At 42.4% G+C, this 27113-nt stretch overlaps 2 protein-coding genes across 9 annotated transcripts in view; one reads left to right on the top strand and one right to left on the bottom strand.

The window, feature by feature from the left end:
* The window catches only part of Rrp47 (Ribosomal RNA processing 47), a 60068-nt gene extending 52127 nt beyond the window's left edge, over positions 1–7941 (bottom strand). The window contains exons 1-2 of one of the 2 annotated variants that reach the window (XM_075678149.1): positions 7758–7941; positions 565–631 (exon numbers count right to left, since the gene is read on the bottom strand). In XM_075678149.1, the coding sequence (XP_075534264.1) occupies positions 565–631; positions 7758–7910 (220 nt within the window). In that variant the 5' untranslated portion in view covers positions 7911–7941. The remainder of the gene's footprint in view (positions 1–564; positions 632–7757) is intronic. The other variant, XM_075678150.1, reaches the window with a different exon arrangement.
* A 670-nt stretch (positions 7942–8611) lies between these two features.
* Positions 8612–27113, top strand: part of LOC142568035 (glutaminyl-peptide cyclotransferase-like) — a 124377-nt gene continuing 105875 nt past the window's right edge. For 2 of the 7 annotated variants that reach the window (XM_075678116.1, XM_075678112.1), the window contains exons 1-2: positions 8612–9039; positions 22857–22887. In XM_075678116.1, the coding sequence (XP_075534231.1) occupies positions 8954–9039; positions 22857–22887 (117 nt within the window). In that variant the 5' untranslated portion in view covers positions 8612–8953. Of the gene's footprint in view, positions 9041–22856; positions 22888–27113 lie in introns of all 7 variants that reach the window. The other 5 variants (XM_075678113.1, XM_075678111.1, XM_075678117.1 and 2 more) reach the window with 5 other exon arrangements.

Raw genomic sequence — 27113 nt, forward strand, 5'->3', positions numbered from 1 at the left:
TAGGCCACCTTAATTGTGTCGTGAGTCTCTTTGCCCAGTTTACAAAGCTTTACACAAAATTCGATCTTGTATTGCTGATCAAGTAAACGCTCCATGATTCTCCCTGACGAGGCATTTCGACAGGGATTCACAGTACAAGCGACCTGCTCTCTTCAACAGCCAAGAGCCAACTGCTAATTTTTCCCAGTGTTCCCAATACCCCCCTTCACCGATCCTGCGCACACAGACCACCTCTCGTCTGCCCGTTCGCTCAGGAAAAAACCAGTCCTACTACTTTCAGAACAGACTCTGTATGCATTGTTTTATGACACGTCATACTACCGTAGATATTTCGCATCTCACAGATATTCCTTTTTCATCTTCATTATACTTGCCATGAGTGTGCACTACATGCATGAGTTAGGGGCTACTTGGCGCAGTTTAAACACCACCTACTTAACTTTGCCGAGAAACTGCAAGCATTGCCGACATTAGCATCAACAGTACTTTCATATGAACTGTCCCTTCTGCAAAGCAGCGTGGCACACTTCTCAGGACTGCTAATTCCCACGCCTATATACTTACTCCAAAAGAGCGAGTTTAGACTGTACAGAAGCGTCAGATCCAGCCGTGCCTTGTCCAATGGAGATAACTGGAGAGAAGAAGAACACATAATTAGCAGGACATCTCCCAGTGACAACTGTCTTACATCAAAGATAAGATGTCAAGGCTATAGGCCCTGTTTATTTCCTCATCATCACAGTAAACAAATTCACAGTGGTGAATTTCAGAATTTTTTCTGAAGTTCAGAATTTGTGCAGCTAGAATACAGCGATGCAGGTGTGGTGGGTCGGCCTTCTGCTGGTCCACCACAAGTGCATTATACACCCAAGTCTAAAAAAAGTGGGGCACCACATAGATGACAAATGATGGGGCCTGAACACCAGGTATAGCAGGCTTCCGACAGGCTTGTTACTGAGAGCCGAAGACAAAAGTGTCTCGTTTGAACTAAAAGCACAAATCTGATGCACAGAAATGCATAGAAGCCTGAAAATGCATGGTGAGCTCTGTCAATGACAGGCAAAGTAGTGAATAGATGTTATGTGTGCATTTGAGTAGCCATTCTTGCGCTACAGGTGATAATTGTGGGCTGCAGAATGTCAGCTTGAACTGAGCTTGTTGTGTGCTCACAACATGCAGGCAATTTTTTTTTCTTTTTCCAATTTAATACCGCTTTTAATAACCACTAAAATCGAAGATGAGTAGAATCTGCAAACTCCGTTGGCTCAAGGTAAATTAGGCCTACTGATTTCAATGGCACTTGGTTTCAATGGCCACCGAAAGCAGGCATGTGATTGTGACGTTATAAGGCAATAAAGAAACCACAAGAAAACCGTCAGTAGTGGCAGAATGACAAGCAGGCATGTTGTTTAATCCAAAGTAGCATTGCACATGTGCAGAAATGTATGACCAATCATATTTGTACTGCTCACGCCCCTTTACTTGTCATCTGCACTATTCGCCACATTTAACATGGACCAGCAAGTCAAGCTTATATTTCTCATATGCCAAATGCTAGCTACAAACACGCATGTGAGCGGGTGTGTGTTGATTTGAACGAAGGCCATCTCATGGCCAAAATGTTAGCAAAGAAGTATTTTTTTTTTTCAAGTGTAGGCCACTGGCATATTCTTCACGTATATATAATATATAATTTCAGAGAATAGAATATGACATACATTGTTTTTGCACAATTGCACAATATATTTCTAATGTTTCGGCTGGTGGACCAGCCTTTGTCAAGGTCAGATCCTTATGTAGCCTTGACAAAGGCTGGACCACCAGCCGAAATGTCCAAAATATATGGTGCAAAAGCAATGTATGTTGAAGTCTGTTCCCTGAAATCGTACCACCAGGGCCAGGGTGATTCCTACACTGCACTACAGACCTTTCTCTCGTGCATGCCACCATATTGTGCAAGCAATGGCACCATCTATGGGCCATTGGTATGATGGCTTGAGCAGGGGCTCCATGTTGTATGCCACTCTGCAGCAGTTTCTGGTGGTTGTTGTCGCACTCCCACTGACCAGTTAGTATGACATGGTGTCTGCTATGTGGGAAGCGGTTCTGCCAGATGTACTGAAGTGATTTAAGTCAGCATGGCTGGAGTTTCTGCCAGCGTTGAGGTGCACAGAGCACCCAGTGTGAGGTGTGTGCGTGTGTATGAGCCTACAAACGTCCTCGGAGAACAGTTGTGTATTTGTAAAGAATTTGTTTTACAAATGTGACCGTATTGCAGCACTCTCACTGTAATTCTAAGCTGTGGTTTAGCAGCAAGTAGAAGTTACAAAACAATCATAGCAGCGTGGGCCAGTACCATACTGTTGCGGAGTAAGTTGTGCTGTCTACTTCAACAAGTGCTCAAATTGTGATCTGTAGATACATTGAACGACTACCTCGTTTGTTGGACGAGGTTTACACCCACGAATAAAATAGTTTTAGTTAGTAATAACATCATATTTGACAGTGTGAATCACATTTGTTGAATGGTCGAGCGGCCGGCTGCAGACTCCGCGAGCGTCATAGATCTGTTTGTTCTATACAGCGCATGGTCCAAGCATGTGGCATGACCATATGAGGTCTTACTGAGTCATTAGCATGTGTTGTCTTTCTTTTTGTGAAAAAAAGAGGAAGAAGACTTATTTTTTGTTGCTGTTCGGTCTCGTTCATCCATCTTCTACGATGCACTCACCCATTTTACGGAAATTGTGTCGTTACAAATAGCAGTCAAATTATTTTTATCCGATCCCCATTGGATATTACTGCTCTATAGGATGAAAACGCAATGGCAAAGCACAAACCTTATATGTATCATGCTGCTTTACCAACCGCAGTGATCGCTGTTTTGAGAAATGGCATCGGCCTTATACGGGAGGCTAACGTAGCCATAGCCTGGTGATTTCAGGTCTACCAGACTTAAATGCATGAGAACGGTGCTGGTGGCTGACGCTGATATTTTATAACGATTGGCACTTAAATGTTTCGGGTTTGCATCAGGTTGGCCGCACACAAGCACCCTTATGTTTTAGTTCTTACTTGAGGCCTTGAGATAGGGAGCCTTCTTTCCAATTAATGCCGGCAATGCAACAGCAACGCTGCTCTTTGTCATACACTCAAAATAGTTCACAACGCAGACACACCATGGCTTATGATGCGAGTTGCATGTCTGTGCATCATCACATATTGTGCCATTTTTTCCTCGCCCTATGAAAAGGGCTACACACACACATACGTGTATGTGTGTGTGAATATATATATATATATATATATATATATATATATATATATATATATATATATATATATATATATATATATAGAGAGAGAGAGAGAGAGAGAGAGAGAGAGAGAGACGCAGCTTGTGCACCTTTACCCTATGCAATCCCTATGAGAAAGCCCACAGTCCATTACATCTGACCAGCTGGCACTGCACATATGTGTGCCCTTGACAATAACGTAGCTGGTTATAGGTCCATTCGATTTGCCTACACCACTGTGAACCAGTTCATGGCCATTCACGAGATGTTCAGAAATTGTGCAGCTCAATTTCGTTGGTGCAGGCACAGCGCAAGACTCAAAACAAATATCAAGGTGCAGAGACGGTGCAGGCATTTTCTTTTTACCGACCAATGTGCACAGAGTGTGTAAGTTTGAGAAGCCCTGAACTGCTGGTATAATTGGCTTCTGAGGCGCAAATACACCCAAACTTGCGTAGACACAGCAGACACATGTAAGCAGGGTTTCAATGGCGCTTGTGCGTGTGTGCTGTGTTGTCTGCTGCGCTGCTGTTTCACACCTGTACGTGTGCACCAAGTCGGCACCGACAGTAGAGAGGGTGCAGCAAAATTGTGAACCAGTCCTGCATCTTTTGAGACGAACGGCATGGTCCAGAGGGTGCCATTGCTGCTCCACTGAAACAAATGGCAGTGTACAGCACCTTGTGAACTGGTTCAGGTGGCACAGGCCAATCAAATGTACCTTATAAGGTGACAGCACAAGTGTCGATGGCCACACACTCTTGCATTCCTGTCCAAACTTTGGGACTCCACACATACATATGTGTAAGTGCACTAAGGAATGACAAGTATCTAGCAAGACGCTCTGGCTTGTTTCGCTCAATGCACACAGTATTCTTAATAAGGCATGGCTCTTTGAGGATGTAATTTTGACTTTCAGCCACATGTTTTAGTGATCACAGGAACCTTGCTACATTCAGATGTGCGCAATTCTGAAATAGTGTCATCTTCCTACACGCTAATTCGTAGGGACAGCGGATCACGTGGTGGCGGAGTTGCAATTGGAATAAAAACATTAAATTTACTAGCTTAGAGGGCATCAATAAGCACGAAAGCACATGGTGCAAATTGAAACTTTTTGATAATATAACTTTGGGTTGTGTCTATCGTCCTCCGAATGCTCCCTCTGAGTACTTAGAAGCTCTATATGATTACTTGCTGCGAAATACCAATTCACGTTCAAACATCCTTATCACTGGCGATTTCAACTTAGCCGGCATTAATTGGTCCAGTCTTTCTCATGATCGCAAGGATTCTAAAAATGCTGACCCACTACTACTAACTGCGTTTACCTTTTGCTTAAACCAACTCATCTCCGAAGCTACCAGGATTTCCAGTTCTTTTTCTGTTCTTGACCTTGCGTTTGCAAGCAGCTTGCTCCCAAACTGCTCTGTTAGTGTAAAATATGAGTTGTCTGATCACAATTTACTCGTGTTAGCATGTCCTATTTCTGGCTCGCGATCACCAGTCAAGCGTTCTGACATTTTTATCAGGGACTACATGCATGCGGATGACGATGCAGTGCTCAGCTATATAGAATCCGTGCTCCCATATTTTAATGAAATAAAATAGGTTAATGAGTTATGGTCATGTTTTAAAGAAATGATATTTCACTGTGAACGCAGTTATGTGCCTCTAAAGAAGAAACGTGTCAACAGGAACCACCCATGGATGAATCGTGATTTAATAATCTAAAACGCAAGATTAAACGCTGTCGTAAACTTGGTGACAAAAAACAGCTTCCAAGCCTGGTACAAACTTTTCAGGAAAAAATGCACGCAGCAAGAAACCAATTTTTTTCCTGCACTCTGTCCTCTTTTATGTTAGAACAACCCAAAAAATTCTGGCGTTATTTGTCTAAAGATAAAAGCGGTATCACCGAAATAAAAGCATTGGGCATAAGCATTGCTGATCCTTCCATAATTTCTCAAAAATTCAACGCATTTTTCCAGTCCGTTTTCATGCTGATGGCATCGCATGCACACTTGCCATCTTATGCGCCTGTTGAACCGATGCCTGAAATAAACTTAAGCAAAGAGGGGATTCTTAACCTTTTGCGTACACTTGATATAAAGAAATCACCTGGTCCTGACTAAATATCAAATGTTTTTCTTAACAGATATGCGACCTGGGTAGCAGAGTATTTATATAAAATATATACAGCCTCGTTAGAATCTTGTGTGATACCCGACGACTGGCGCTGCACAAGGATAGTCCCAATTCACAAGTCTGGATCACCATTAGAATTAAACAACTACAGATCAGTTTCCCTAACATCAACAATCTGTAAGCTGTTAGAACATATTATATTTAAGGAGATTATGATACATCTACAAAATAACCAACTGCTTCATGACAATCAACATGGCTTTAGGTTTGGTCTGCCCACTGCAACTCAGCTAGCAGAGATAACTGATGATTTCGTAAGTTCACTAAATATGAAGAGTCAAATTGACGCAGTGTTTTTAGCCTTTTCTAAAGTGTTCGATGTTGTTTCGCATGATCATTTAGTAACTAAACTGTATGCTACTAGTATTGAACACAAGATTGTTCGCTGGATAGCATGCTACTTAGCTTCAAGGAAACAATATGTGGCTGTTAATGACTGCATCTCTGATACACGAGATGTGCACTCAGGAGTACCACAAGGGACGGTGCTTGGTCCATTGTTGTTTTTTGGTTTATATCGATGATATCTATTTATCAGTGCAACTACCCGTAAAGATCCGACTTTTTGCAGACAATTGTGTTCTTTATACCAGCATAAATCAACATGCTGATCAAGTCACACTAAATGATGCATTTCATTCAATCAGTGCATGGTGTGATAAATGGGGCTTGAAGCTCAATACTTCGAAAACGGCAAGCATAACATTTAGTAACAAAAAAAGAACCTTTAGAATTTGCTTATACCATTAAAAATGCTTATGTTAAAGAAACTAGGCAGGTGAAGTATTTGGGTGTTACACTCACGAGTAATTTAAGTGGGGAGCCCCATATATATAGATATTTGTAGTAACGCACTGAAAAAGCTGGCATTTTTAAAATGAAAAATACATAACGCTCTCCTGCTGTAAAGTTAACAGCCTACAAAGCTCTCATTAGGGCAGAATTAGAATATCCGGACCTTATCTGGAGTTGGTATCAACAATATTCAAGTAAAAAATAGAAAGGGTGCAGAATTTGGCCTTGAGGTTGATCTATTCTACCCATTCGCATTTCTCGAGCTTATCAGTTTTTCGCGATAGGGCAAAGATGAAAAAACTAGATCATCGCAACATGGTATCCAGATTAAAATTTATCTATCAGCTCTGCAAATGGTCACTTTAAAATACTGCGTGAATGTCACATAACCGAGCCGCCAATACACTTTGACCGTACACAACAAAACAGTTAGGCAACCATTCAGTTACCTTATCATGCATCATTATTCCCTGCTTCCTTATGCTATTTCATTATGGAATAAATTACCACAAGTAGTTAATGCCAATAAAACACAATCGTTCGTTCATCTTGTGAATGGTTTTTCTTTTGATTATTAGCATCCTGCACACAGGGAAGGAAATTAATTCTCGTCTGTGTGTTGTACTACTTCATTGTTCGGTATTTTTGTATTGTATTTTTTCAATTTCTAGCCTTGTTTATTACCGTTGATGTAACCACTCCTGCTTGGGCCCGAGTAAGGCCTGCAGTATTTGTAAATAAATAAAAACATACTGATCCACTCCTTCCCTTATCATCGTCATTCAACAGTAATTTCGCTCGCCTTCCTTGTTCATCAGTGCAATGCAGCAGGATAAAGTGCACCTGCTCGGACCGATCTGTAAATGGCTCTCTCTCTAGTGTTGACTGACAATGATAGGGGAAGGAGTGGATCAGCATGTGCGGAGTCCCAAAGTGTGAACAGGAATGCGAGAGCGTGTGGACATCGACACCTGCACCGTCTCTTTATAACCAGCTGCGTTATCGTCAAGGGCACACGTATGTGCCGTGCCAGCCGGCCAAATGTAATGGATCCTGGGCTCTCACATAGGCCATTGCATAAGGTTAAGGTGCACGAGCTGCGACTGCCGATTACCACCTGCCAAACTGCGACCCGTCCGCAAAGGCAGTGCGAAGGATTCAGAAAAATCGTCAACTGAAGCACCTTCATTGTGTTTACTGCCACTATCCTGAACCACCCTGCACTTTTAGGGTGTGGCGGTTCCTGGGAACTGGTGTAGATGAAACGATTGGAAACTATCTGGGCCTTTACGGGCTCCGCCCCCCCTCCCCAACCCCTATATATAGCTATGTCAAATGCTCCACAGAACAAGATTGTGAGCATCCTCTCAAGCGGCAGTTACCCGTAGCGATTGGTTTCGAAGCGCGCGCGGCAGCAGGGTCTTCTCTAAACACGTTACCTAAGAAATCACTACACACCTCTTCAGTCACAACATCTTGATTTGTTGAAAGAAGCGGGCTCAGTGTCTCTTTGACGTTTGTCAGAGTTGAATGGAAGGCCCGGGCTTGTTCCTTAATTTCATTAGGAAATTCTCCGCAAGGTGCGATTGCGACCGGCGTGGAGGCGGCCATCTTTTCTGTGGCGACCTACCAAATGTGGATCAATGATCTGTTCTGTACACTTGAAGAGGAATTCGGGCAGTGGCGTCTGGTAAGAGGAGGTAGCCCTGCGTGTGCACGTATTTCAGTGTTGTGTAAGAATAATACCATAGAGTTTCTCACTACATTACCATGTTATAGTGAGAAACTCTATAAATAATACCTTCCTTAGGCAAAATCCGCTGCACAAAGACAACATATTGCTAAGAAAATACATTAAAACTAAATTATAATACGCAAATGTTGCACTTTTCAGGACCTTTGCGTTAGGTCATTCAGCGTTTGTTAAGCCAAAGATTCAGTGAGCGTATGTCGAGCTGCGAGCTAAAATAAGGAAGAAAAGAAATATGAAGAAAATAACACATTGATCTCACAGCCTACTTCGTTTATTATTTCTTTCGTTTTGACACCCTTGCCACCGCACTGACGTGCGGCTACTTAATTAACAGCCAGTCTTATTTTTAGCAGCGCTCGACAGAACCAACCAAAGAGGAATAAAGTTCCGAAACCTCATTTATTGGATGTGTAGGTGAATGTAGGTAGAGCGTGGGCCGCGTGGGCGCCACGGGTGCGCCGCGAGAGACAAGAGTGCTGCGCGCTGCTCATCCCCTTGATCCCTGGCGAGGAGGTTCTTCCTCTGTGATACCTACCCATCCCACCTGCTCAAAGGTGGTTGCTAAGGAAGTGACGAAACTTGCGTTTTGTTTCGTCAATGCCAGAGACGATGATAAATGGAAGAGCTTTCGCGTGGGCGCGCGCTGAGTCGCCCTGCGGTGCGAAGCCAGCTCTTGCGCGTGAATAAGCTTCGGCTTCGGGGCACTGTCATTGGCACTGTGACCGCTCTCCTTCATTTACTCCTGTTGATTACCACAACTTCAGCCGAGCCAAGCCAAGTTTTGAGCGCAATCGGAACTTCCAAATATCCTGGGTTCAATTCGTTTCGGCCAGCGGGGGGCTGAGTGTGTGGGTAGGTAGGTCTTGGCTCATCCGGCGTTAACGCCAGCGCGGCTTCTGGAATGCTCATCGCCACGGGGCTGCTGATCGAGTTTTTCTTGGCACTTCTGATCGCAAGCACCGAAGCTGTCACTTGGCACGAGCTCAAGGTGAGTATCGAACCTCATTGATCGATTATATATCCTCCGAAAAGAATTAATACTTGATCCAGGTCACAGTTAGCTGTTCTCGTCTTGATCTGAGTTTGAGCTGGTTCGATTCCTATTGCGAATGCACTCCGGTCACGTAACGAGCGTGCCGTGTCATCGAGATACGGCTGCATCGCCCGCAAATTGCGGTTGTGTTTACACTGGGTAGCACGCACAGCAGTGCACGCAGCTGCACTTTCGGTTTTGTTCTGCATCGTTGCGTCTACAGTGCCGCGACGCTCATGAAAATCGGAAGACTTTTTTTGCCTCCTAAAGTACCGCGGAACAACGCTCCCCTGACATCCGTGCTTAAGCTTCTTTGTTCTGATCCAAAAGAAACAATAATTGAAAACTAAAAACGAAAAAGTACTGGATCTCTAGGTTATATACCACAAAAGCGCCAGTTATCTGGCTTCACCCTGAATTGCTTTCTTTCTGCTCACCCAATTTGATTTCCGGTGTGTCTAATGGTTAGCCAACACGTTTATTCTGTGTTTGAGCAACTGATGAAGTTTCCTTAGAGGTGTTTTAGCCGTAAGAAAACGGTCAGGTCAATACACTTGAATAATAGTGTGCCTGCGCTTAGCTGTTTGAATTAATTTTAGTCTCATGCGGGTTCTTTTCTCGACTTGAAGCTGTCTTAAAAATTATTTTGTTCTTAAAAAAGAAAGAAACACCTAACTTGGTTGTAATGGTCGCACATTCTGCTGAAAGAAATGGTTACAGAATTTACATGCATAGACATACTAATTTGCATGAAGCTCGTGCTACACAAATTTGGTATTTCTACCACAACATTGGTTAATTCACCGGAGGCATCTATTGTACTTTTTTTGTTTTTTCGAACTGTTTCAAAGTGAATCTACACGTCTATTTTCTTTCAAGTCTGTGAGAGACAGTCATTTGAGGGCTTTTTTTTATCTGCATTGCACTTTGCATAATTTAGGGCTTTCTTTTTTCAGTTATTAAAGTTAATTTTTCAGTACACACACTAGGCTGTGGCATGAGCACCAGAAACCTGCCAGGTTTGAACAGCAGCGAGAAAAGCCTGGCTATATCTAGGCCACCCGAAGGCTGCAGGATTGGGCACAACTTTATTGCAGTTTCAGCAAGGCCACTTTCACTTGACCTGTGATGCATGTCTGCTTCGTTGCTGCTGCATGCTTTTTTTTTTCCCTACTTTCTTTCTTCCGCTTGTGAAAGGCATTGGGGATGAATGCAAACACATGTGGCAATGATGCAAACACGATTATGCAATGACCCTGGAAGCACACACAAACTTAAGTGCACACGAGAGGTGTGTTGAAAGTACGCAAAACCTCTCCGAGCAAGCGTGCTGGGGCACACCAGCTGCCATGATGGCCCTCTGTTGGGAAAGTGTCTGCCATGGTGTGTCCAGCTGCAAGCAGTTGAGTAGGAAGCCTTTCACCAGCCTGTTGGTCTGTGGTGGGGGCTAAAAGGATATCTGAATGCTGCTTTGTTCTCTGTGTGGGGAACACATTTCACTGACAGGCAGAAGGAAACTGCAGTCGTGCCAGGTCAGTGTTTTTTTTTTTTTTTTTAAGAGCACGGCATGCCTGCCATCTGGTTGCAAGTTTCTACCAGTGCTTGGCCAGCATTGCTTTATCTTCCTCTTGCATTTCTGCCCAGTTTCTGTCCTTCGTGCAAAAGAATTTTCATTTTTCGATCAATAAATTAAAATAGGCTTTAAACAAAAGTGAAATCACTTTACTAGATTAAGTTCAAGCCCCCTTTACATGGCATTTATGGATATAACAAGTGGTTTAAACCATCAAGTGCTGACAGCAAGGCCCGTGTCCAACGAAAACAATATACTTAAATCCTCACACAAACTAAGCAGAAATGTTATAATGTATACAGCATAGTTATACTCGGCACTACTTGTTTTTGCCTGCTGAAAAAGTGAGCTGTTTTTCTGTGTGAATTTGTAACGTTACCTGTATCCTGTACTGGTGCAGTTATCCATACATGTGAAATATGTAGTGTTGACTTCGTAAATCAACTTAAGCTTGGTGATCTTTCTAGAGAGAGATTTTCGTGACAAGAAAGGCAGAGAGGAATCTTTCTAAGTAGTGTCAACTGTTAATATCTCAAATTAAAGTGTGGCACCATGACATGACAGCCCACATCTGGCAAAAGCGATATGGGCACAACCATAACGTAAAGAAGAAGAAGCGCCGAGCAGTGCAGACGTGGAAGTATCGGCTCCGTTTCTTTTTCCATGCTCCGCTCGTCAGTTTTGAGAGTGCAACGAAAAGAAGCATACCACTGGATCCGCGAAGCGACGGCGAATCTACTGACACCAAGATTCGAGGTGGGGCTTGTTTTTTCACAATCTTACGGAACATTTTCTGCTCCTTAGTGAGGAGTAGGGCCTTTGTTGGGCCTAGTAAGCCCACCTGACCGCAGCCATGGCGGATACAAACATGGAAGATGAAGATTTTACTGGATATGAAGGAAACAATGGTCAGGACGACTACGGCTGGCAAGTAGTAGCTGGTCGAAGATCACGAGCTAGCACAAAGGCTGTGGATCAGGACAGCACATTGCCACGTAATCAGCGAGAGCATGCAGTCAAGGGAACCGCCGTCGGTGGAATGGTCAAGAATCAGATTATCAAAGCTTCGAGGATGCCTCAACTGCCCGAGGAGCACAGAAAAATCATTATACGACCTCGAGGAGGGCTCAATTTGAACAAGGTGAGCACCACCACGATTGGTTCCGCAGTCATCGAGGCGTCCGTCCTAACGGAAGAGGAGGCCCGTGAAGATGTTGTCTGCCCGAACTTCACTCAAAATATCATCGCAGTCAGCACACCTAAGCCCGAACATGCTGCGAAGTATGTTAGAATCAAATCTTTCAAGATTATGGAAGCGAAATACGAGGCAAATGCATACGAAGCGGCACCACACGCCACATGCAAAGGCGTCATCCGAAGAGTGGACATCAGAGACTCGCAAGCTATAATAACAAGAAACATCACACATGACTTGAACCCGCTTGCGCTGGCTGCCAAGCGCATCAAGACGTCAGGATCGGTCATCGTACTTTTCGATGGACTCAAAGTGCCCAATTTTGTCAGGTACGATCCACACTAGTGAGATGCTACCTCTACAGGAAGCAATTCGACGTCTGCTTCACCTGCGGAAGGGTCGGGCACCGCTCTGATGTGTGTCCAACACCTGACTTTGTTCAGTGCAGGGGATGTGGAACTCGCAACCCAGGAGATTAACATGTGTGTGTACCTAAGTGTAAGTTTTGTGAAGGCGATCACCCTACCGGCGACAAGTTTTGCAAGCAAAGATTTCAAATCCCTTATGTCGTAAGACTTCGTCGAAGAGAGCGTAACAGGACTCGGTCATCAACAAGAGTGCAGTCGGAAGCGCAACAGCTGGCACCCAACCATCGCCCAGAGGACAGGGAGCACTCACGCTCCAGGAGTTGCACCAGATCCAGGCATCGCTCACTATCCAGGGAGAGAAGGCGCTCCAAGTCAAAGGAAGTGCAGGTGCGCTTCGTGCAAAGACACTCAATACCTGGTGAGAAGACGACGCCAGGAACCACCTGGGCTGACAAAGTCAAAGGTATGGCGAGGGTTGTTGGGGGCGCCTTGGCGGCTGTGGGTGATCACAATGATGCCAGAATAGAGCAGTTAATTAAAGAAGTAGCTTCTTTAAGAAAAGCTAATGAATAATTGACCAGGCAGGTTGTAGGGCTTCGTAAAAAAGACCAGTCGAGCCCTGCTAGAGTAGAGATAGATAGACCTGTAAGCAAAAGCAGCGATCCAGGAGAATCCAGCTCTCCTGCCCCTAAAAAGAGGGCGGTGAGTTCCGAGGATGAGTCAGTCTTCTCAGCCCTCAGTGAAATAAAAGATGCAATTAAAGCGATAAGAGAGACACTGGAAACGACCAACTTTAAAGTGGATAAATTGTGGAAATGGAGACTAACGGCGGAGAAAAGACTTAGGAAAATTGAGATGCGAGGGGATGACGACGATGAGTATCTGCCATCGGAGGCGGATAGTATAAAGTCCATTCCTGGATTGTCGGGGGCCATCACAAAGCGGAAAGTAGTGGGTAATAGAAAGGCAGCCTCACCTAATAACAATAGACAGTAATCATGGATTTAACGTGTGGCAATGGAATTGTCGCGGGTTCCAACACAAGAAAGCAGCACTGCGACAGGTGATCAGGTCATCTGAGGCCAGGCCAAAACTAATTATGCTGCAGGAAACCTTAGCGGACAAAATTATGCTTACTGCGTATCCCACCTGTTGTGGCACGTCCACAAGCGGGGACTCCACACCAGATCTTACTTTCGTAAACAACTCAAGAGGAGCCAATTGGGAAAACTCAAACATGGATCTCGGGAGCGATCATTATATCATACACATAACCATACGCATACCGAGACAGGAAACTAGAATCTTCAAATCCACTGATTGGGATCAGTTCAGAAAAATCAGGGTGAACAGAAGGAAAGTGGGGCCTCTAGATGCCGAGCAGGATCCCCTTCAGACATGGGTCACCCAGCTCAGAGAGGACGTCAAAGAGGCTACTAAAGAAATCAGGACAGAGAAAAATATTGAGGCTATAGACAGCAGGCTGGCGCATCTTATTGAGGCCAAACAGTCTATATTACATAGATGGAAAACGCAGAGACTTAACAGAAGGCTAAGGAAAAAAATTGCGCAATTAAACAGAGAAATTGATGATCACTCGAAGACTCTCGTGAAGCAACAGTGAGATGAGATCTGTAATTCGGCTGATGGTAGACTCAAACATGGAGGTAGCTGGAACCTCCTCAAGCACTTGCTCAACGAGAATGAAACAAGGACAAGCAAGAGAACAGCTATGTCTAAGTTGGTTCATCAGGAAAGCCAAGATAAAACACAGAAGGATATCATGGATAGTCTCGCAGCCAAATATCTCCCACTTAAACAACCAAACGAAGAAGACGAGAGCCCCGAATATACGGGAGGCATATGTGAAGAACTGGACCGGGACTTCACTGAGAGTGAAGTGAGGGTAGCTCTTCACAGTCTTAATTGTAGATCGGCAGCTGGACCTGACGGAATAACTAACAAGATATTAAGAAATCTGGATGATGAATCAATTTCTTATCTAACTGAACATTTCAATGAGTGTTGGAGAAAAGGGATATACTCAGAGGAATGGAGGGTGGGCAATACTATCCTCATACCAAAGCCAGGAAAACAACTCACTCTGGACAACCTCCGTCCTATTTCCTTAACGTCCTGTCTAGGCAAAGCTATGGAACATCCTAAATCGACTCACTAAATACGTTGAGCAGAACGACATCCTCCCATACAACTTGATCGGCTTTCGTCCCGGGCTGTCAACTCAGGATGCTATGCTGCTGATCAAACACCAACTTATACAGGCCAGCCCAGCGCATACGAAAGCTCTTTTGGGATTGTATGTGGAAAAAGCTTTTGATCGTATAAAGCATAAGGCAATACTTGGCGTCCTCTCGGAGATGGGGTTAGGTAAGAGTCTTTTTAACATGATTAAGGACTTTCTTAGAAATCGAACTGCACAACTCATGCTGGGTGAGCCTAAATCAGAAGCTAAGAATTTGGGAAATAGGGGCACTCCACAAGGGGCTGTGCTCTCACCCATGCTATTTAATTTAGCAATGTCCAAGGTTGCAAGAAATCTGGAGAAAATTGAGGGTATAAATTATGTGGTCTATGCCGACGACATAACCATATGGAGTGCCAAGGGTAATGTAGGACAGACTGAGACCAGATTACAGGAAAGTTTATATGTTGTAGAGAACACACTGAAAGACATGGGGTTGAAATGCTCGGCAGCAAAATCAGAACTCTTGGTCATTAAACATCGCAGAAAAGGTCGCAAACCAAGAGGTTACGTTCCGAAAGATGAGCCAAGAATGTGCTTATACACTCATGAAGGATCCGCAGTCAGGCTAGTTGAAACAATCAAGGTTCTTGGGTATCACATAGACGGAAACAATGCTAACTATAGAACAATACAACATATCTCGAATAAAACAGATGAAGTCATTAGGTTACTAAGGAGAATTACCAATAGACACAGAGGCTTAGGAGAGGACAGTGCTTTGAGGCTAATACACGCCTTTGCTCTCTGTCACTTCACTTATGTGGCTGGATTATTCAAATGGAAGCAGGCAGAACTTAACAAACTTAATGTGATGCTCAGGAAGCTTGTTAAAGTAGCCCTAGGGATACCCAGTAACGCTGCAACTGACAAACTCATGAGTCTAGGGGTGCACAACACAATGGAAGAAATCGCGGAGGCCCTACAGCTAGCGCAACACGAAAGATTGACAAAATCACGAGCTGGCAGGAACATATTACAGGCAATAGGTGCAGAACTGAATACATCAAGGAGCCCAATAGAGGCTGAAGTAGAATTAAGGACTGACGTTAGGAACAAGATCAGAACCAACCCTTTCCCCAGAAACATGCATCCAGAATATAATGTCGAAAGGAGAAAGGCAAGAGCTAAAGCGCTCTTGCAGGAAATAGAACAGCAGAACCAATTGGCAGCCATAGTTGATGCAGCCTGGGTGAAAGGTAAATAAGCATATACGGCAATTGTCTCAAATGATCAAGGGAAGGTGCAAGATGCTATCACTATTTTTACCAAGGACCCCATGGTGGCGGAACAAGTGGCAATTGCTGTAGCCATCAGGATTAATAAGTGGGCCTGCATTTACAGTGATTCGAAATCCGCTATAAAGTGTTTTGATAAAGGCTACATAGCTGGTGTTGCAGCTAAACCTTTTGAAAACATTGGGATTATGAGAACTGAAATTCGATGGTTTCCTGCACATATGGGAAAAGTGGACGAGACTCAGATAAACCTCAATGAGGTTGCTCATGACTTGGCACGAGGACTTGCTAACCGTGACAGTCACAACCGACCCGTTCACCATCAAGCCAGGGAATCTAGAGATCATTTAATAACATACAATGACATTACCAAACACTACTATTTAGGACGCAGGCAATTCCCATTGCCACATTCAAAACTGAACAGGGCTCAGGCAGTCTCACTGCGCTTATTGCAAACAGGTACATATCCCACACCGTACACCATTAACAAAATATATCCAGAGAGGGAGATTAAAATAGACTGCAACTGCGATTGTAATGGCATCATTGGAATCAGACATATGCTGGCGGGGTGCCCCGCGATTCTCCCCAACCTCGTTGAAGAATGGACACAGTGGGAGAAAAGGATTCAAAGCCCATTGTTTCAGGACCAACTAAGGGCCGTCCAAAGGGCCCATGATGTCGCTGAAAGGCTTGGCCTGACAGTGCCAACGTGGGAGCGGCCCGCCTTGACTTGAGAAGTCGAGCCTCCGGACCTCATTCCAATAAATGTTTTCACACACAACCGCAACATTTGTTGAATCACAGAGTGATTGTGCATTAGCATCACACAGTTTGAAACATTCTGCGACTATCCTTGAGGACACCTTTAATGGAATACTACTTGTAGTCTACTAACAGAGAATGATGTTCTATGAAACCAAGGTCCTTGAATGTACAAGCTTGTACAGTCAAGGACCTTGGTTTCATAGAACATCTTTTACTGCTCACTCACATGCAAATTTCCATTGCAAAAACTTATATTGCCAATGTTTTCTTGCATAACTTTGTTTAAGCCAAATGTTGACACTAGGTGGTTGTTACTTTCAAATCACCAAATGAATTTCATGATTAACTGCACCAAGAAGTGGTTGCTGTATATTAAGCTAGTACACGGTAGTGATATGTATTACTGACTGCCTTCCTTATAGAGCTGAAGCATCAAAATTACAGACATGTTGAAGTGGTTCTCTAATGTAAAACCTCATTTTTGACATGTAGGTGGCATTTTATGGTCCATTTTGACTAACCTTCATATGTGATAAAGCTTGCCTGCATCATACAAGTTACATTTGTGACAGGGACTAGAAAAACACGTAAAATGTAATTTTAGTGCTTGCACATAATCCTGCTGTCTTGGGCATCACATAATGTTAGGAAAACACAATAAGGTATTAATTTTTTCAGTGACTACAAACACATTTTGAAAAATAAGCAAAAATTGTCAATAAAACAAGAAGGAAGATGTATTGTTACAACATATAATGTTGAGCTTTGTGACAGTAAACATTGTGATGGCAATAGTATAATAATTGATTAAATGAAGGATCTATACTCAATGGTACAAGTAATTTTTCTGGAAAGGCAGTTGAGATAATGTGTGGCAAGGGCAGTAAAGGGTTATTCTTGTTCACTCTACTTTTGTGCAAGTTGTGCTGCTGAGGCTTGACTGCTGGTAAATTGGCTAGCTTATAAAGTCTGACAAATTACAGATCGCTTTGTGCTTTACAAACTGTGTTAATGATGAGGCTATAAACTTAATAATTAGATAATTAATTAATCACTACTAATTATTCGGTTATTGAAAATGCAAACATACCATAGACTTTTCCAGACAGTCGTAGAGTTAGTTTCATCTGTACAGGAGGCTTCACTCTTTTTTTTCTCCCTTTTTTAAATATTTGCTCTGTGTTAGTTGGGACATCCGATGTGTGGACAACTCACCAATAGATACTCTCAAATATGAAAAAAAAAAGACATAAAATAACCTTGTTAATATATTGTCACACAGCAGTTGTCAAACACAGTCCCATTTTTAATGTTCATTCTTCCCTAACTTTATTTTTAGACATGTCTTTCAAAGCTTAAGCTGTGTTGCTAAATTAGTGAAATTCTCCTCTGTGACAATTTTCATTTCATTCTTTTCCCAGAAAGAATGGTAAATAATTGAAGTGCCTTCTGAAGCTCCACTTCTTGAGGCTTATTTGCTCTACCACTTCTCACTGCTGCTCTTTCGCTATACGACTATGCATGAATGGGGTAATGTGATGTTGTGAGGCACTGGTTAATGCTGCTTGTGTAACTATCAGTTTAAATTTTTGTGCGAGCATTGTGGCACTCATTGGACATTCTGAACGTGCAAATGCCAGATATCAACAAAAATGCTGCTGCTGTTGTTTACCCCTTCGGTGAAGCTGCTCTTGATCTAAAATGGACAGAACTGATCCCAGACTGACAGGTCCAGCGAACAAGTGTAACGTACAGTATATCTGAAGGCAGGTGCGGCCTCACACGAGCTTCTTCGTGTTGCGGTGCCATTTCCACGTTTAATGATGTGCACTGATCTGATTGAAAAACAAAGGCGTGGTCTCACACTGATGTGAGTATTATTTCATATTATGGTATACTGACATACTTAGAAAGAGCCTACCTTGAGTCCAACTGCGATTTTGCCATCCCAGTTGCGCAAAAAGGTTGCAGTGCTCTCATAACGCATGTATCGACCCATGTATAACAATAGTTTATGTGTTTACATAATGTGTAAAATTGGCAGTATCAGGTGATGCCATTTATGAAAACGACAACATAGCCTTTCAGTGGACCAATTTATAAAAGGTTGTTTTATAAATGCCTCTAGACGCTATTAAAAGAATAAGGATTGCTATCCTGCAAGAAAAAATGTATAGGGTAGTGACAGCCTCAAGGGAAGCAAAAGCTTATATAGGGTGTCCCGTGTAACTTGAGCTAAACTTTAAAAATGTGCAAATGCCACCTAGCTGGAATGCTTTTCCAAGGTAATGCTGTTTTCTATCGCTTCAAGACACTCAGATTATTTTTTGCATTCAGCATAATTACATAATTAGTCTGAATTAATTGATCGACTTTTTAAATTTCGTTTCTTTCATTTTCGGATCTTTTTTTTTGCTGGCAATCTGTACTTTTCGTTGTTGTTTTTCTTTGTTGTTCCCACTCCTGTAAGAGCCTGTAAAGGCTTACAGTATTAATAAAATAAAATAAAATAAATAAATATTATAATTTGATGAAAAGTGTCAATGAGAAAATTCGAGAGTGACATTAAAAACTCCCGATATAGCTTTCTGTTGCTCAGTATGGGTTATGTAAAAGTGTTTTTCCAAGTAAGGGAGAAGTGTGTGAATGCACGCAAAGTCCCTTGTGCGGCTGGTCACATTGGAATTTTTCATTTATTCGCAGCCTTCTCTCATGCTTGGAGAAAGACCAACTTGTATTTAGGACAAATTTGGCGTGGTAAAAGTTCCTGAAAACTTTCTGTGTAGAACAGAGTGTAGTCGACAGTTTTTATCGATACACAATGAGGCCCCAGCAAAATGCTGGGAAAAAAAGCCATGGAGAGCTGGTGCGCAGATTTCACGGTGACAACCTTTTGTGCACCTTTTCTGGCTTGCCAAGTGTCTTCTCGGAGTAAGAGTCGTGTTTATAGGTATTGTAGAGGTGTAATCTACTAATACAGGTGAAATCATTTTTCTCTTTAGTGTCCCTTTAAGGGTTCAAAATACTGAAAGGTACCCATGCAAACACAGGCACAACTAGAACAATAAGGATGGTGTGGTTCTTTTCATTCTACTTGTGTTCGTGTTTGTGTGAATACCTTTCAGTGCTCTCATTATTTATTTAATTAATTATTATTTATTTAATAATACTGTCAGCCCATGAAGGGCCATTACAGGAGTGGAAGATACAAACACATACAATAATACAGTATGACAACAAAAAGCAAGCAAATTAACAACTGCAGATGTCTCAGCATGGATGCGAAGCAGTTAAAATTCTATGCACCTTACAAATTCCCCCCAAAAATAAGAAACAAAAATGAACAGATACACCTTTTGCAAAGATATGATATACACATTAGTTAGCGGCAAAAAGAATAACGTCTACACATTGTAAAAATTCTTCAACGCATGGGGCTGACATGACAGAGTCGGGGAGTGCATTCCATTCTGTAACACCTCTCAGGATAAAGCTGTACTTAAACGATCATTTCTGACGTGAGGGGGTGTGATGTACTGGCTGTGACGATGTCTGGATATTTCATTTGTCGAGATTTTGGAGTACTTGTGTTTGTCGACAAGCAAGTGACGATTAATGATAAGGTAAATGTGTTTCAGTCGCTCGTACCTGGTACGCAAATCTAGCGGAGGTAAATCGGCAAGCTTACAAAGCTCAGTGGGGGATCGGCAGTAGCGATACTTGTTAAATATGAACCTTGATGCTAACCTCTGGATTCTATCAATTTTTTGTTAGTTGGATTTAGTGTAGGAATATCATAAAGTTTTAGCATACTCCATGATAGGACGTATTAAGGATTTATAAGCTAAAATTTTTACCTCAGGTGTCGACACGCGTATATTCTGGCTTAGGCTCCAAGGCGCTTTGCTAGCCTTACTACATGCAGCATCAATGTGTTGATTCCATCTGGGGTCAGAACTGAACATTACTCCTAGATACTTATGTTTATCGACTCTGCTAATAGTTATACTACTTAGATTGTAAGGATAATGGAAAAATTTTTTCCTTCTTCTTATGGACATAACAACGGATTTAGCTGCATTCAGTTCCATCTGCCAGTCGTCGCACGATTTTTAAATTTTTTGCAGACTAGACTAAATTGTCCTGACCATTACTATTTCTAATTTTATTAAACATTACACAATCATTAGCAAAAAGTCTGACAGAAGAATTTTTGTAACGGTGATGATTACATTGGTACAAAATTGACTTCTGCTTTCTGTAAAATTTTGTGAAAATTTTTCTGCAATACGGAGAATTTTTGTTTGCTTGTAGATGTATAGTACATGTGGCACACATTGACCCTTGTTAGATGGGCATAGAAGGATGTTTGTTTTAAATATTTCACTCGTCCCACTTCAAGTGATTGAGCCAGTGTTTCATGCTTTTGTCTGACAAGTCATTTGAGCCAAACGTCTGGTGTGACCTTTGATGGTACTGCACTATTGCCAGGCTAGAACGACAGTCATGAGAGATTTTGCCATGTAGTGGCTCATGTTGAACATGCAACAATGAGGACTGCCCAGTGCCAAGATAAGAATGAGCAGCACATCACGTGTTATGACTGCTGTTGCAGCTCAACGATAGAGCAGTCTCCTCTATAGTGGAACCATATGTTTGGTTCGTAAACATATTGGATAAAAGGGTGCAAAGTTTGTTCAATCGCTTGCAGTCTGGTGAGGGAAATATGAGAGATATCTTTCTAGGCATCCTTCTAGGAAGTGCATTTTTCGTGCTGCATACAGAAATACAGTGAAAATGAAAACAAAATAAAGTTGTGACACAAGGTATTAAAAAATTTGGCACACACACGCAAAAGCGTTTTAAGACCAGCGGGTAAAGCCAACAGCCCTGTGGGCATTTCTTATGTCGCCAAAGGATGTGTGGGTCAGGAAATGGTCAGAGACTCCACACATTTCTTGGCAGCAATTGGCTTGTGGCCCGAACTGGTAGTGTTGGCTGACACGAAATGTGCCAATAATGGATCGCCTCTGAGATAATGTGTCGGAGAATAACAGAAGTGCCTGAACTCATAGGATAAAGCTCAAATGAAAAATAAATCTGAAAGGATGGGCCACTCATTCTCGCAATTTCGGATAGCACAATACTTTCATCACCATGATTTAGGAATGAGTCTGCTTGCAACAGCTCAGCTGTTTAATTATGCATGAATTCCCGACAGCACACGGCATATGTTCCACTTTGGGGACCATCAAATGGTGTGGGGGTCGAACCAGCAGCCGGCACCATAAGGAGGAAACTGTGGCTTGGCCGCAGCCCTAGTCACCACAAGTGGTTCAGCCCAAGAGGTTGCGAACAACTGTGGTGATCGTATCAATTACTAGGAGGCCTTAGTGTTAATATGAAGCTACTTGTCTTAGGTTTAAAAACATAAATTACTTTTTTATCAATCATTGGCATTTTAAGAGTTCGAATTTCTCAGAAGAGTAGACTTTATCGTCATCGTTCAACTTGTGTAAACATCCCCGCTTCTCATGGTTGCTCCAGCTATGACTATATCTTTAGGATGAGTAACTCGTTTATATTTTTTATTTAAAAGTTGTGAAGGCTGGCACAATTTGACATTATTTTCGCTACCTACCTTCAATATCAAAGAAAGCTAATTGGCTTTAAAAGTTATGGTGTAACGTTTCTCTCAACTAAAAAAAAATTGCTTAAAAAATAAGGCCAATCGCAGTGGCTAATAGAACAGCTTTTTTTACTTCTACTGTGTCGGTCTTCACCTTGAATCATGAAACCCTTTGAAGCTGCACAGAAAATGCAGCTTCAAAGGGTTTCTTCAAGGGTTTCAAAGGGTGTGTGGCTTCTTCATTGGAAGAAATTTTCTATAGCAGTGAAGAGGTCAGCAGCCACAAAACTTTATGGGTTTAGCTCATTTGCAGGATAAATGTTTGGGAAGTGGTCAGTCATTGACTGGAGAAGGCATTTATTTTATGGCGTTCTGCTGCTAAGCATGGAATTCGGGGTGCAATTCCCAGCTGTACCTCCTTCTGGGTTCAACGACCCCACGCAGTCAAACCCAACTTCGCTGCAGCATCTCATAACCAGCTGTGCAGTTTCGGGACGTTAAAGTTCCCAATTTAAATTTAATTTGTTATTTATTTGTCTAGGTGCTTGTTTTCCTGACTCCCTGCTATCAGGGAGTCACAGTGCAAAGACACGGTGCAGCACCTTATGGTGAGAGCTTGTGCCGACAGTGTGCGTCTCTTGCTTGGTTTTGGGTTGAAGCTGTGCATGGTGTGTCTATGTGCGTGACCTTGTGTCTTTGTCTCTCCCTGTGCCCGCCCCTTCTCCCCCCCAACTGGCTGCCCTGGGCAAGCGGAGGCACCTGCAGGTAAAGAGACAAGTGCCATCTGTCGTTTGCTGCATGCACTCTCTCGGCTGGCTCCTGCTTGCTGCAGCAGAAGTGTATGGCACGCTGTTACATTGTAGTGCAGTTGATCTCGGCCACGAATGTCATCGTTCTCTGCCAAAAGTGACTGGCACTGTCCAGGGGAAAGGTTGGGGATGGTACCAAAATTTCAAAGCATGCATGACATCAACCTATAAAGTAGATGCGTAACCGCACTGTGTGTCTGTTTCCTGTGTCCATCTCCCGACTGCTGTGAAATTGTTTGTAACATGCATCGTCACCTAGCAGAGTGCTGTACAGTCCAGTCCACTGTTAAGGGAACACTATAATATGCGCCTTTCGATTTGCTTAAGCACTCTGGCTGTAACTATGCATCAATGAGGTGTGTGTAAAGGTGCCGGCACCACCGACCACAAGTCATTTGCTGCAACACCGGGTGATCTTGCACTTACCAGAGAGGAGAATTCAAAGCTGCTCTACACTCGTGTGTTCCCTTTAACGATGTACCACACTGTATATGGGCACAGGAGCCATGGGACAAAAAAGCTGTGTGAAAAAAAGTATTGCAAGTAAGTGAGAGAGAGAAGCACCGACTAACAGCTGAAGATATTTAATGAGTTGCCACATTTAGTTTAGCAAAAAAAAAAACAAATAATTCTGACAGTATTTTTAGAGTTGTTCACAAAGCTAGTCTAAATTGCAAAGCAAATAGTTATCATCTATGACACCTTTTAAACAGGATGCCTCTGTTGCAGGTTGAGTGTGATCTGCTTCGTCCTTATTGTCTTTGCTAACTAAGGGCAACACAGTCTTGTGTATCAAAAACGGGAGAGACCAAAATATGTGATCACCCTGTGTATTGCTTTCACCTTGCTTCTCCTTCATTGCAGTAAGTTGACAGCATAAAATTTTGGATGGGCCCTTGCTCATAGGTGCACATGCAACAGCCTTATATTGCACCCACGGCAAAAATCAATTTATTATTTCCTCCTGTTTGCTGTAAAACATGCCATTGCAGCTAGCCAACTTGATTTGTGCAGCTTGTTACGTGCTACAGGAATAACTTGATGTTAGGATGCTCACCTCTTATGATGTGGACCCAATTTGAATTTCAGCTTGGGCAAGATTTACAGCCTGCAGCTGATGATGTTACAGGCACAGACTGCACTATGAATGCGCTACTAGTTATTAAGAGCTGTATTATTGATAAAACAGAATTAAGTGTTCTGGTAATCTCTCCTTTGCAGAAATGCAATTGAGAAAACAGTCATGCATTGCTTGGCATGTCTTACCATGGATTCCAAATGTTTCATATATCTCTTAACACTTCTTTGAATGCCTTTTTTGCAAAGTAGATTGATTATGAATAGAGCACTACAGCACATTGCACTTCATGGTTTTCTGTGTCATATTTAGTACAGAAACACATCACATATGTTCAGTTTCTAGTCAATGTTAAAGACATGGCTTGCAACAGCAAGAGGCTCTGTACAATGTTTGATGCTGTCATGCTTAATGTACTTAGTGGGTGGCTGCGTACTCCTCATAGACCTGTCTGCTCATGTCTTATTTCAAGGTTCTTAACTAATTCAGCGTAGCTTTCAACTTCACGGGTACATGCAGTCAAGATAATGAAAGGATGTAATATGCAGCCAACTTTTAATTTGAATTGGATGTCCTCTGACAATTGCTGATATGCTGCAAATAAAGGCAGGCAAACCTGGACAGCACACATATTGTGCAAAGCTGTTACGTCTAAAAGATGCTTTGAGTAATAAACTTTCAATTTATATTCTTATAGTCTGTGTGCAGTCTAACTATTTTTATTGCATTTCTTCCTCATTGCTTAGTCAGATTAACTTTTATATAAGTCACTAACATCAGGAAAAGTATAATATAATATTGCCATGTGGAATTATTCATAGGCTGTTTTACAGATGTGAATCATCCTTTTTTAAGAATTTGTTATAGCAGAGCAATAAGTTTATGTGGTAGTGTCATATGCCACTATTGACTGAAACTGGGTGTCACCTCTCACTGAACGACAGCATCAATAGAAACCATTTAGATTTTTTGGGACCTGCAAAATGGTGCCAATTGTTTGAGCAAGACATGTCAGCACACAATGGGGTTTCTGCAAGCCTAGACGCTTACTCCAGCAGAAATTCACTGGCAGTTGTAAAAAGTGTAGCAACCAGGCATCGCAAGTGATGATATGGTCAGGCAGTTTGCAGCAACGAGGCCAGTGCAAAATGCACAATGAAAACTTTGCCAGCCATCGCTTGTTAAGGTGGAACTGATTAAAAGTGTGTGACAAGCAATTGAGAAAAATAGGTGCTTGGCAGTTTTGCAACTTCTTCCTCCCAGTTTCCAAATACCAGCCACTTCCTGCTGTACGAGTTCATTGTGATTTCTGGCAAGGCAACATGTGGTCAGTGATGCTGTGGTCCAGGCAAAGGTGATATCCTGGTGCCTGTCACTAGTGGCAGGCTAGCATGAGAATGGCATACAAAGCTTAGTTCTGTGATCTAACATATTCACAGAAGAAGATGATTCACTTCAAGCTATGTATAACTTCAACTGACAATAAAAACATTCTTTTTATGTTTTAGCCTTATTTGAAAAATTATTTGTTACTTGCTTTCTGCATGTCCTACATACAATGTTTCGTTATGCTAATCATTGTGCTGCTTAATCTGTGTACAGTACTAGGCAAACTGAATTATTGTTGCATGATAAAAAACTTGATTCCGTGCCGATATTAGCTTGTAATGAATATATGCTTATAAAGAAATGATAATTTAAAATATAACAAAGATATCTTCATGTTGGATGTGACTTTGTGATGGCAAGGTTTTACTACATTTACTATACGAATTTTTACATTGCAAAATTATTTTTTTTATTTAAAAACATTTGGGAATGGTGTGGTAGTGCACAGTGAGTTTGGAAAAGACAGCAAAATGCAAGTTAGGCTTACGTAACCCAACAGCAGGGAGACAGGCTGAGTGTGGATGAGCAGTTGCACAGAACCTCTTGTGGGGCATCCACTCTGTTGTGTGTGGGCGTGAGCACCCTGCAAGCCAAACTTGACTGGAAGTGGCACGTGTCTGGCTGAGCAGGCACGCTCTAGAATGTTAGCACGCCTTCCTCCGTGCATGTTCACTGGCGCCACATTCTGAAACTGACCCTGGCAGTGCAGACAAGACGTGGGCACAGGTGTGGAAACGGCAGTAGTTGGACGCTCTGGGGCCACACTTTGGACAGAGGGACTCATCTTCAACTCTTGAAGACAAGCCCCATTGTTGAAACATTGGCTCTAGAGACATCTCTTTCGAGCCGCTGCTAATCTCTGACCGTGCAAGTTTTTGAGCCTGCAGTGTCTAGCAAGTGTGCCTCAGGAGAATATTCTAGAATTTCCAGGGCACAGCTGGGACTGCATCACCGATTCTTTGCTTTAGGCATTCTAAACTTATGACATAACGGTATTCTGGGCATGGCATGCTAAAGAATGTGTCCTGTGTATGTCACGAAAGCTTTTTTGTTATATGGTTTCAAGAGCCTATCTTTTAACTCATGGTACTTTGTAATAAGACTGCCTTGTTGATGCCATGGCATAAAAGGAGCACAAGTGACAGTGCACATTGTGCAAGAGAAACTGGGAAAAGGCACGTCTGGTTGTCCCCTAGGGCCTTGCATTTGTGAGCAAGGAATGATTTAGCGGTTACTTGACAGTCTAAATGCCTCGTAACGATTAGGAATTTGAATAGTGCAGCAAAAGCTACTGCTGCAATGCCCCAAAGAAATATTTAAAATTCTTTTTATGGCCAATAAAGAAAAATTAACCTGTGTATTTTTTGGTCTCACTTGCTTTTAAAATGTTGCCAAACAAGCCTTGTGCCCTTGTCAATGAAGATTTGCTTACGACGATGTTTTAACTATAACTATTTTATAGATGTTTTAACTGGTGCAGCCAATTAGTATCACTAGGCTTATTTTAATGTAATAGAGTGAACGAGCACTGTCAACCAGAAATACATGTGTGGAGGTTATGAAAATTGAATAGTTGAATGTAAAAAGTATTAAACAAAAGTTGGGATTAATTAAGCAAGGAAATTCTGCTCGTATTGTTTTAGGTGGCCGTCTAATTAAAGTATTATTTTTGGAACCTGGTTTGAGGATCCACGTTCAGTTTCCCTCCAAGCAAA

The sequence above is a fragment of the Dermacentor variabilis genome, unplaced genomic scaffold (assembly GCF_050947875.1).
Source record: "Dermacentor variabilis isolate Ectoservices unplaced genomic scaffold, ASM5094787v1 scaffold_16, whole genome shotgun sequence".
NCBI lineage: Eukaryota > Metazoa > Arthropoda > Arachnida > Ixodida > Ixodidae > Dermacentor > Dermacentor variabilis.